Raw genomic sequence first — 12,035 nt, forward strand, 5'->3', positions numbered from 1 at the left:
ATTCAGCGATTCTCAAGAACAGCAAGGGAATCCTCAGGGCCTCCTGGAAATAGCTGGCATATCATCCTTAATGTCAGAGACTTCATCAACTCCAGATTCTCCAGAAATGCTCCCCTCTGTATTCCCCCCGAATGAACCTGCCAGGACCTGACTGCAGCTCATGTTGCCAGGCGACAATCATTAAATGATATGTTGCTGGGTGACAATGGCCACACGTGCTCTCTGGATGATTTTTCGGTACAGACGCTGCAGCTGAAGACAGCATCCAGACTGGCTTGCAGTTAGTTACTGAAAGTCCACCACCTGATATCTCCTGGTTTTGAGATGTTCCACCCTGCCAACTTCGACAATTACCCCTGTGCTCGCCATCCACCAATGGGTAAAGATGCCAAGTCACCCTGACTAGTTTCTATAATATCCCCCCGCCCCACCCCCACCTTCCAAACATGGCACTTTAATGACAGGGAGGGGTGTATTGTGAGGACACAGGCGAGATTCATAATCCCTTGGAGACAGAGCTGGAGCTCCTCAAATCGAGGAGTTTAAGTTGATCTGATGGTTTCATGGGGAGAAAGAGTTCCGACCTGAGAGATGTAACCATAAACTCAGGACTGGGCTGCACTGTGATATCGCAGGAAGCAGTTTCCCCAAAAAAAAACCAACAGAAATCTTAAACTTTCTACCTCTAACCGTCATCCAAATAAAGGTCGTTGAGGCTGTGAAAACTCCAGACTGAGATTGCTAGAGGTTTTCCCAGGAGAGGCTTGAAAGGGGAGTTGAGGAATTTAACATGCAGATCAGCCATCATTCAGTCGGGTGCTGGAAATAGCTCTGAGAATTCCTCCTGTTCCCTAACCACAACATCAAACCTCACCTCCTTGTAACACCACCCACAGCCACCAGAAAGTAAATCTGCAATGGAATTAAAGAGGAAGGATATAATTCTGCAAATATTGCAAAGTCAAACGAACGAGGCAGCCCTGTCAATGTTTCAAACCAGCTCCTCAATGTAAGCGATTGATATTTTTACTCAAACTGATAATATATGATCTATGGATTTTAACACAAATTAAAAGGAGCAACAGACCCTGCCATTTCTTTGGTAAATTAAGGAGAGTGATGATTTGCGGTTTTGGAGTGATTCGTACACTGACTGTTCACAATTGTGCAATCATTTTGACATTTCATACCCTATTTTACGCTGATGGCTGTCTGTAAAAATGCTGCAAACTTGTTTTATTTGTTTCATTATCAAATTCAACACCTACAGCTGCAGTGACAGCCATTATAGACTTACATTTGTATTAAAGTCCAAAGATCATATATTATCAGTCTGAGCTCTTTAAATTCTCAGTCAATGTTGAGAAGTGAGAGGGAATAGAGATGATTGAAGAAGAGAGACCTGGTTGTTGGCTTGCTCGCCGAGCTGGCTAGTTATTGTTCAGATACTTTGTCACCATGACAGTTAACATCATCAGTGTTGCCTCCAATGAAGCGATTTGTTCTACTCTGCTTGGAATTTACACGATCCGATCTATTAAGTTAGGTTGTATCATTTCAGGTAGGGTTCTGCATTGGTTTGTATATGGGGTCCAACTCCATGTTCGCTGATTGCATCGTGAGTTGGAAACCAGGCCTCTAGGAATTCCCGTGTGTGTCTGTGGTTGGCTTGAGCTCAGGTGGTCACCTTGTCCCAGTTAAATTGATGGCCTTCCTTTGCCAAGTGCACTCAGATTGGGGAAAGTTCATCCTGTCGTTTTGCAGCGTTCGTGTATCCCGGTAGCATAATTAAACCCCCATATACACAAACCCTTGCAGAACTGAACTGGAAATAAGACAACCTAACTTAATAAATTGGATCAGATAAATATCACATGGGGTCAAACAACATTGCTTCATCAGAGGCTGTACTGATGATGTTACCGAGCATGGTGATGAAATGTCTGTATAGCTCGGTGAGCTAACAACCTTATCCACAACCTGAGCTACAACTCTTTGCAAGAACCTTAAAACGAGATCGGCTTCGAAACCCCGGCTGCGATTTGGACAGTGGAGACCTCCACTGGTCCCGCCTCCCTCACCTGCGTGTTAACCTCGTTGTATTTGTCAGTCATCTCCATCAGCTCTTGCTCCAGGATCTTGCGGGCACGGTCAGTCAGGTCTAGGGCACCACGGGTCTCCTCCAGTTCAGTGGACAGCACCCCACAGCGTCTCTCCACCAGGCCATACTGCTCCCGGAGCTCCTCGTGCTGTCTGCTGTCCTCCTCCATCTGGGTCTGCATATCCTGAGGGAACACAGAAACACAGGATTGGAAGAAACATCAGCTTGCCAGCCGCTTCCATCAACACCACTCTCACACAAAACCTTGAATTTCTTTAGCGCCCTTTGTCAAAACTGGAGACCTGCAGCCAGTGACACCATTTGCTTTTGCAACAGTGTTGTGGTATAGGAAACACAGCTGCCAATTTGCCCACAACAAGGAATTAACAGCTTGGTCCAATTATTTGCTCCTAGGGGGGTGGGTGAAGGACAAATGTTGGCCAGGACATCTGGGAGAACCCCCCTGCCTTACTTACCACTTACTGCCATGGGATGGACCACATCTGCTGTTGGGAACTACCTCCTCTGAGTGAGGAGGAACCCTGTTAAGCACGACCCTGTTTTCTACAACAATCCAAATGTACCCAAGCCCTGGACATATCTCAAATTTCCTGGGAGCCTCGAGTTCCCACCTTGGCAAAATCTCAGTCAACTGGCCAGCACCTTGGCCCACAGCACCAAGTGGTCTGGGTTCGATTCCAACCTTGGATGACTATCTCCGTGGAGTTTGCACATTCTCCTCGCCTCGGAGTGGGTTTCTTCCGGGTTCGCCTACTTCCTATGCCGTTCAATGATGAACAGTTTAGGTGGGACTGGCTGTGCTAAATTACGCACAAGGTCCAAGGATGTGCAGGCTGGGTGGGCAAACCATGGGAAATGGAAGGTTACAGGGACAGGGTTGGAGTCTGGGTGAGATATACTTCGGAGGGTCAGTGCAGTCTCGATGGGCTGAATGGTGTCCTTTTGGTGGGGATTCGACAAATCTAATAACAGAAGTGTTCTGAAGCAAGGGGAGGCCATTCAGCCCATCAAGTCTTCTCCTGGCAGTCTGAGCGAGCATTATGGCTTGGTGTCATTCCTCTTGTCTTTTCCCTCTAACTCTGCACATGGTTTCTGTCCAAATGATAATCAAAGATCTCTTAAATCAATCTTCAATCGGGGCCAATCTGCCACCCATTGACACCCTTTTCTCTTTGCAGTGTGAATTGGTGTGACTATTTGAAATTTGGCATTCTTGCACTAGTCCTGATGAGTGAGAGATGGGACGAGTTTAGAAACATGTCTCTGTTCTCAGCAATATTCTGAAAGATGTAATGTCGAGGCCATTCTTGACATTTCTGGTGAATGGATGTGGACTGAAACTCAATGGGATCCTCTTGTGTAGTGGGTTCCCACTCCTTCCTAATGATAGGGGTCATGGTATCCCTTAAAGTCTGCCGCTGTCCATGATCCACTGCTCTCGACACTAGTTAGACATGGGTAGAACTGGGACCTGAGAGACCGAATCCTCCCACTGTCTCACAGCATCGCCCAGGACACAAAGGTGCAACAGTGACAATATCGAGACATGTTAGTTGATATTGTATTTTGCAAACGAGTTCCCTTTTCCCCCTTCAGGGGCAACAATGAGCTCAGTGAAAATAAACGAGCGAGTTGGCAGGTCCTGAAGAAATTATATGGGATTATCAGGAATGGGAGCTCTGTCAAGCAGCTCTCGCATTGTCAACCAAGAGTGGCGCACAGTGCCATCTAGTGGATGCAGTAGTTAGGACCCGGGAGAGAGGATCTTAAAGACGTCTGGTGGAGTGGGGGAGATGGGGAGGGCGATTTAACCCTTTGCATACTGCACCACCATCTCCCCCCCCACCTGCATGGAAATGTCACAAGGTTTCAAATCCTGCCTGGTGGAAATTAATCTCAATTCATCGATCTGGAATCACAAGTTGCCCGTCAGTCACAGTGACCAACACTGTCCTTAAAAAAAAGCATCTGATTCACCCTGCCCACGGCCGACGACCTCATCGCTCCGCCCACAGCCTCCACAGCCAGCAACCCCAGAGAAGACAGCCACACTGAGCCCTGCCGAATCTTCACTATCCCCGTAGACTTCCCACTGACTGAGGGCGAACGGTCAGTCCTAAGCAAGGGGCTCACCTTTGTGCCCCTACAACCACATATCAACGAATACCAGTCACGTTTGGACATAGAGCAGTTTTTCCACCGCCTTCGCCTCCACGTTTACTTCTTCAACTGGGATCCTAACCCTCCCTCCACTGACCCCTTCACCCGCCTCCAACACAAGTCCTCCTCCTGGACTCCACCCCCAGGCCTCCTACCCTCCCTCGACCTCTTCATCTCCAACTGCTGTCGAGACATTAACCGCCTCAACCTCTCCACCCCTCTCACCCACTCCAACCTCTCCCCCGCAGAACGGGCAGGCCTCCGCTCCCTCCGCTCCAACCCCAACCTCACCATCAAACCCGCAGACAAGGGTGGCGCAGTGGTAGTATGGTGCACTGACCTCTACATTGCCGAGGCCAAAAGCCAACTCTCCGACACCTCCTCCTACTGCTCCCTTGATCATGACACCACCCCTGAGCACCAAACCATCATCTCCAACACCATTCATGACCTCATCACCTCAGGGGACCTCCCCACCCAGAGCCTCCAACCTTACTATTCCCCAACCCCGCACGGCCCGTTTCTATCTCCTTCCCAAAAGCCACAAACCTGTCTGCCCTGGTCGACCCATTGTCTCAGCCTGCTCCTGCCCCACCGAACTCATCTCCACCTATCTGGACCCCATTTTCTCCCCTTTGGTCCAGGAACTCCCGACCTACGTCCATGACACCACCCACACCCTCCACCTCCTCCAGAACTTCCAATTCCCTGGCCCCCAACACCTCATATTCACCATGGACATCCAGTCCCAATACACCTGTATTCCTCATGCAGACGGCTTCAAGGCCCTCCGCTTCTTCCTGCGCCGGAGGCCCGACCAGTCCCCCTCCACCGACACCCTCATCCGCCTAGCCAAACTCGTCCTCACCCTCAACAACTTCTCTTTCGTTTCCTCCCACTTCCTACAGACAAAGGGGGTGGCCATGGGTACTGGCATGGGCCCAAGCTATGCCTGCCTCTTTGTAGGTTACGTGGAACAGTCCGTCTTCCGCACCTACACAGGCCCCAAACCCCACCTCTTCCTCCGTTACATTGATGACTGTTTCGGCGCCGCCTCTTGCTCCCCAGAGGAGCTCGAACAGTTCATCCACTTCACCAACACCTTCCACCCCAACCTCAAGTTCACCTGGGCCATCTCCAATACATCCCTCACCTTCCTGGACCTCTCAGTCTCCATCTCAAGCAACCAGCTAGAAACTGATGTCCATTTCAAGCCCACCGACTCCCACAGCTACCTAGGATACACCTCCTCCCACACACCCTCCTGCAAAAATTCCTTCCCCAATTCTCAATTCCTCCGCCTCTGCCGCATCTGCTCTCAGTGCAGAACATTCCCTCCCACAGTGGTCGAGAACGCCCTTGACCAGGTCTCCCGCACTTCCCGCAATACATCCCTCACACCCCGCCCCCGCAACAACCACCCAAAGAGGATCCCCCTCGTTCTCACACATCATCCCACCAACCTCCGGATACAACGCATCATCCTCCGACACTTCCGCCATCTACAATCCGACCCCACCACCCAAGACATTTTTCCATCCCACCCCTTGTCTGCCTTCCAGAGAGACCACTCTCTCCGTGACTCCCTTGTTCGCTCCACACTGCCCGCCAACCCCAACACACCCAGCACCTTCCCCTGCAACCGCAGGAAGTGCTACACTTGCCCCCACACCTCCTCTCTCACCCCCATCCCAGGCCCCAAAATGACTTTCCATATTAAGCAGAGGTTCACCTGCACATCTGCCAATGTGGTATACTGTATCCATTGTACCCGGTGTGGCTTCCTCTACATTGGGGAAACCAAGCGGAGGCTTGGGGACCGCTTTGCAGAACACCTCCGCTCGGTTCGCAATAAACAACTGCACCTCCCAGTCGCAAACCATTTTAACTCCCCCTCCCATTCCTTAGACGACATGTCCATCATGGGCCTCCTGCAGTGCCACAATGATGCCACCCGAAGGTTGCAGGAACAGCAACTCATATTCCGCTTGGGAACCCTGCAGCCCAATGGTATCAATGTGGACTTCACCAGCTTCAAAATCTCCCCTTACCCCACAGCATCCCAAAACCAGCCCAGTTCGTCCCCACCCCCCACTGCATCCCAAAACCAGCCCAGCCTGTCTCTGCCTCCCTAACCTGTTCTTCCTCTCACCCATCACCCATCCCTTCCTCCCACCTCAAGCAGCACCTCCATTTCCTACCTACTAACCTTATCCCACCTCCTTGACCTGTCCGTCTTCCTTGGACTGACCTATCCCCTCCCTACCTCCTATACTCTCTTTTCCACCTATCTTCTTTTCTCTCCATCCTCGGTCCGCCTCCCCCTCTCTCCCTATTTATTCCAGAACCCTCTCCCCATCACCTCTCTGATGAAGGGTCTAGGCCCGAAACGTCAGCTTTTGTGCTCTTAAGATGCTGCTTGGCCTGCTGTGTTCATCCAGCTTCACACTTTGTTATCTGCTTCACTAATGTCTTTTAAGACGACAATGTGTCTTACCTGGTCTGTCCTACATGTGTGACGTCCAACCCAGAACAGCCCCCTGGAAAGGGCTAGTGGGGCACTTCAGTTCAAGCGCAATTAGGGATGGGCAACAAAGGTTGGCTTTGGCAATAATGCCCACATCCCATGAAGGCATTAAAAATGCTCCAGTTGGCATTAATCAGAGTCGCCAAGCTGTTTTGTCAGTTTCCCTCGGTCAGTACAACGTGCCAGTTCTCGTGCAAAATTAGCCAGGGTACCAAGTGGTTGTTCAACTATGGGAAGCCTCACACTGCAGTACACGCTGTAGCGCTTTCCGAAAAGGGGAGCGGGGGGGCAACGTGTTTCTTTACCACACCCGGCCATCAGTGATACTAAGTTCAATTTTTGCAAAACCCACCAAAAAAAAAATCAGATTACTGGGGTCGATCAACGGTTCGAAACTCAGGGCTTCGTCAATGGGTTTGAGGGCCATGACTTTTAAACAAGACTTTGTTCCAAGACTTTTAAACAAATTGGGGGGGCACACAAAACAAATGTGACTGTCCTCCTTGTCACAACCAAACGCCACACCACAGAAGCCGCATACACTGGAGACTCCGATAGTCATCATTCCACACAGTTGAGATAATGCAAACTCAACGAGAATTTTAAACTGAAACAAGTTCTCATAACATCCATTTATAGGAAACAGTGCTCTGAGGAGGTGTCGTTGATGTACACGCTCTCTCCACATCAAGTCCCTATCCAGGGCCTTACGCCTGCGTGCCGCACAGAGGGAGTGCTTCACTTCCACCAGTACCATCTTAAACTTGGGTGATCGCACGATCTTAGTTTGAAAATCAAAGTTCAGAAAATTACAGCTTTGTGACAATGCAGGAAGAGGCCACTTGGCCCACAGTGCCTTCAAATGAGTATCATTACCCAGCGCCAAACTCTTGTTCCTTCCCCCTATCCCCAAACCCTATCCAAATAACTATCCAATACACTTTTCAGTGCCTCAATTAACCTGCCTTCACCATACTTCCAGGCAGTGCCCTCTAACCCTAGCTACTTGTTCAGTTCAGACACTGTTCTCACGTCACCTTGTTTCTATGGCCCATCACTTTGCTGGAGTAAAATGAGTTTAAGTTCCGCCAGATTCCATGGTGGGATTTGAAGCCTTATCCCCAAAGCATTATGTGACCTCTGAATTAATAGCCCGGTGACACTACCCACAATGTCACTCTTCTCCCACTCTCCTTTAACAGTCCAGTTCAATGGTATAAAATTGTATTTGGTGAGGATCCCTGTCAACATTTTGCAGGTATTAATATTTCGCTTGAAATTGAGACCTCCATTCATTTAGCCTTAACTGCAGTTCCCAGAAGACCCTTCTCAAACAATTTACAGCCAATCACTGACTCAGAAGGAATATCGGTCCTTGTTTTACCCAGTGTATTAATGCATCTGCCATAAACTAGGACAACTGAAGCAATCTCGTTCCCCCTGCCCCACTCCACTGAACCCAGCCCAATCAAAATTAGAACGAGACATCGAGTAAAACCTGTCAACATGAATGGCACAGCACTTCTTTGTGCCTTTAGTAATCATTAAGGTGGCAAGGGCTAAGGCTGCTTGGTTGGGGGAGGGGAGGATGGGCGCAGATTCCCTGGTCATTATCTCTTGGCCGCTAATGTGATCTTGCCGTGCACAAATCGGCCGTTGTGCTTCTTACAACAATGACTGTGCTTCAAAATGACTTCATTGGCTACAAAGCACTGTGGGACATCTTAAGGCAGTGAAAGGTGCAATATAAATGCACACCCCCCCTTTTCTGCCGCTACACACATTTTGCAACAATCCTTTGGAAGAACTGAAAGAATGAGGTCAAGGTATATCAAATGCCCTTGCCCAGGAGCAGACAGCTGTGCTGTATTTAACACTATCCTCATCCAAGCGCGTCCTCTATTATTCTACAGGTTCCAGCGGTTGCTTCACCTTAGTCTGTTGCTGCATCTTCTTCAGCAGTTTCACCAGCTCACTGTTGTTCTTGTTGCTCTGATCCAGTTGGATCTCCAGCTCATTCAGGTCACATTCCAGCTTCTTCTTTACTCTCAGGGCCTCACCACGACCTTTCACCTCTGCATCAAGGCTGGCCTGCAGCGAATCCAGAGCCCGCTGGTGGTTTTTCCTTGAAAAGTTTAAGAGAAAAAAAGAAATAAGGCCCAGTCACTGGAAAGGATCCTGACAAAGACAGGCCCTGTTCAAGAGCAAAGAACAGCTACCCTTGATCCTAGATAACAAAATCGTCGCTGAGTGCCTAAATTGCACCTTTGGCTCAAATCAGCCCAGAATGCCACAGGTGTGGCTTGCTTCCCAAACACCGTGTACCTGTGCTCTCTCAAAAGCATGCTCCCACACCCTAACCTGCACCAATCAACCCACCCACTCCACTGCTTGCTGCCCTCTACTGGTGCCCAGGCTGACAACATCTTGATGTTCAAATTCTCACCCTGGTTCTTATTTCTATCATCTCACACCCTTGCTATCTCTCTGTGCCTCCAGCCCACAGCCCTCTTAGATCCCCTCACTTATCCAACTCTTGCCTCCTCAATTTCAACAGTTCCACTATAGGTGGTGATACCTTGTACAGGTTACTCACTTTGGAACTCCCTTTAGGACCTTCTTTTGGTCTCTGTCTCCCTCCACTTGATGACATTCCTTAATAACTTTACCTTTGGTTAAGTTTTTAGTCATCTGTCTTAATATCTTCTTTTGAGGCTCACAGTCAGATTTTATCCAATGAGGTTCCCGAGAAGCACTCTGGGAAGTATTAAAGGGTTACAGGGACAATATAAATACAGGTTTATATGAGAAAGTCCAACGTTTTCCCCTTCCGGCACTCATAAGATGCCATTTTCCTTTTGGATTACACAAGGAAACAACTGAAAAATCCACCCTTAGTTTCATCCAATTACTGTCACTTGATCTTCCTCCTCTACTACCTTTCTAAATCTTGACTACATCCCAGCCTCTGACTTCTAGACAATAAACAGAGCCTTCTCAATGAATGAGGGCAGGAGGTGGCCATTCTGTTGCCTCTATTCTCCCGTGCTGTTCTAGATCATGACTAATCATCTTCTTCAACAGTATCCCCATTTCTCTTGATGTCATTAATAATTAGAATTCCGTCAATCCCAGTCTCGAACATACTCAAAGACAAAGTCTCCACAGATTTGTGAGGTAAAGGATTCCGGATGCTCACCACTCTTCTTCTCAACCCCGAATGGCCTGTGACTATCTCCCAGTTCTGGGCTATTCCACTTTCCCTCCCTCAAACCACCAGAAACAGACTTCCTACAGTTATCCCAATGAACTCTGTAAGGAGTCTGTTTGTCTCGATGGGGTCACCTCCCATTCTTCTGAACTCAAATCATTCCCTACACTGAATGGCAGCTAAAAGAAGACACAATATCCTTGCAACCCTTCAATGTCACTGAGGGCCAGAACATTTCAGAACGATTCAATGGGGAAAGCTGAACACAGTCAAATGCTTGATTCAGACTTACCACAGAAGAGAGAGGTTTCCGACAGAAGTCATGGAAGGTGGAAGAGAAGAGGAGAAACATGAGCAAAGGTCAGGAAACAGCGACGGAGATTATTTCATTTTGAAGGAGATACTAAATGCAGTAAATCACAGCAACGCAGAGTGAAACATTAACTTATCTGGCCCTCCTGCAGTCCAGACTACAGAGAATCAGTTTATCTAGAAAAATCACCACAGCAACAGGTCGTGAACTGCGATGACAATAAAAATGAAACAAGTCATCGTAATTTACACCCTAGTCACGGACAATTATTAAAATAGGAAATAATTGAGTTTACACAAATATGAATATCTTAAGTACACAAATGATTACAGTACATTGCAAAATGCAGGACTCCTTAAACTGCAGTTCAAAGAGGCAGAGTTGACGGCTGATTGAGATTAAATAAAGAAGTAACTGTTCTGTAGAAAGTGCACAGATTTACCGGAATGATGCCAGGGCTGGAGACTTGTAGCTACGAGGAGAGACTGGAGAGGTCAGGGTTGCTGTTCTTGGAACAGAGAAGGCTGAGGGGTGACATGATTGAGATATACAAAATTGTGAGGAGTACAGACAGAGTCAGATAAGAGGAACTGGTTTCCCTTGGCAATGAGTTCAAAAACCAGGGGCCACAGATTCAAGCTAAGTGGCAGAATGATCAGAGGGGACGTGAGGAAAAAGACGTTTAACACAGAGGGTACTCAGCTTTTGGGAATTGGTGGTGGAGACACAGGCCTTAAACTCTTTCAATGAAGTATTTGGATCCACACCTTACGAGCTGTAAACTGAAGGGCTGTGGGCAGTGCGCAGGAAGATGGGATTAGAAAGGGGATCTGGGTGTCTGTGGGTTGGCATGCACAAGATGGGCCAAATGGCCCCTTCCGTATCATTACTATGGTTTTGGGGGACTAGACTCAGTTGTGATGCCTCACATATCCGAACAGCCTGCCAACATTCGTTTTGTGGATCTCATGTGAAAAGTTGCCAGAGGCCCTGAGGGCAGCTGTAACCTGCGCACTGTCAGGATTTTCTCGGAATGGGAATGTGACAGGGATGGGAAAGAGCATAGGGAAGATAACATAGAAAGAAACACAAATATTCCATTGCTTGGCTGCACTTCGCACCTTCAATTCTGTCTAAATAAGCTCATGGTTTAGGAATAAAGAGTGTTCTCACATGACCTGAGCAAAAGAGCAATGTTTAAAATGCACCACATGCTGTAGGGTGTGACAACAAGAGTTTACAAGAATGCCTGGAGAAATGTGCAAATGGGTTTTTCATTCACAAGAAGGCAGTAGGAACAGCTGAACACAGAGTAAGATTCATCAAAAGCCAGCAGAAGGGACGGGGACTGACAAAGCTACCAGCTGCAACCTTGGTGAGCAGACTAAAGGGAATGTGAGAGTTTGAGGAGTCAGTGGAAGAGCTAATAACCTCTGGAAAGTCGGATCATGGCTGCTCATTCACACCTGGAGGAACATTGCCTCAAAGGCAGCTGCAAAAACTCCTGCTTCTTCTGTCTGGTCTGAACTGACACTGTGTTTGAGCACAGAGCACCATGCAATACCCTGGCACCTGTGACCTTTTTCCTTTAGTTTTTTCCCCTCGCCATGCCATTGGCTGTCGTACAAAACTTTTAACTTCATTTCTTATTGCTACCTCATTCTGACAAGAACTGTAATGCTGAACTTTTATTTATTGTTCC

At 48.2% G+C, this 12,035-nt stretch overlaps 1 protein-coding gene across 7 annotated transcripts in view; it reads right to left on the bottom strand.

The window, feature by feature from the left end:
- The window catches only part of LOC125463787 (myosin-16), a 298,842-nt gene that overhangs the window by 12,416 nt on the left and 274,391 nt on the right, over window positions 1-12,035 (bottom strand). For all 7 annotated transcript variants that reach the window (XM_048555486.2, XM_048555484.2, XM_048555489.2 and 4 more), the window contains 2 exons: window positions 8,742-8,934; window positions 2,082-2,285 (listed from right to left, as the gene is read on the bottom strand). In XM_048555486.2, coding sequence (XP_048411443.1) covers window positions 2,082-2,285; window positions 8,742-8,934 — 397 coding nt within the window. The remainder of the gene's footprint in view (window positions 1-2,081; window positions 2,286-8,741; window positions 8,935-12,035) is intronic.

Source organism: Stegostoma tigrinum, chromosome 22 (genome assembly GCF_030684315.1).
Source record: "Stegostoma tigrinum isolate sSteTig4 chromosome 22, sSteTig4.hap1, whole genome shotgun sequence".
NCBI lineage: Eukaryota > Metazoa > Chordata > Chondrichthyes > Orectolobiformes > Stegostomatidae > Stegostoma > Stegostoma tigrinum.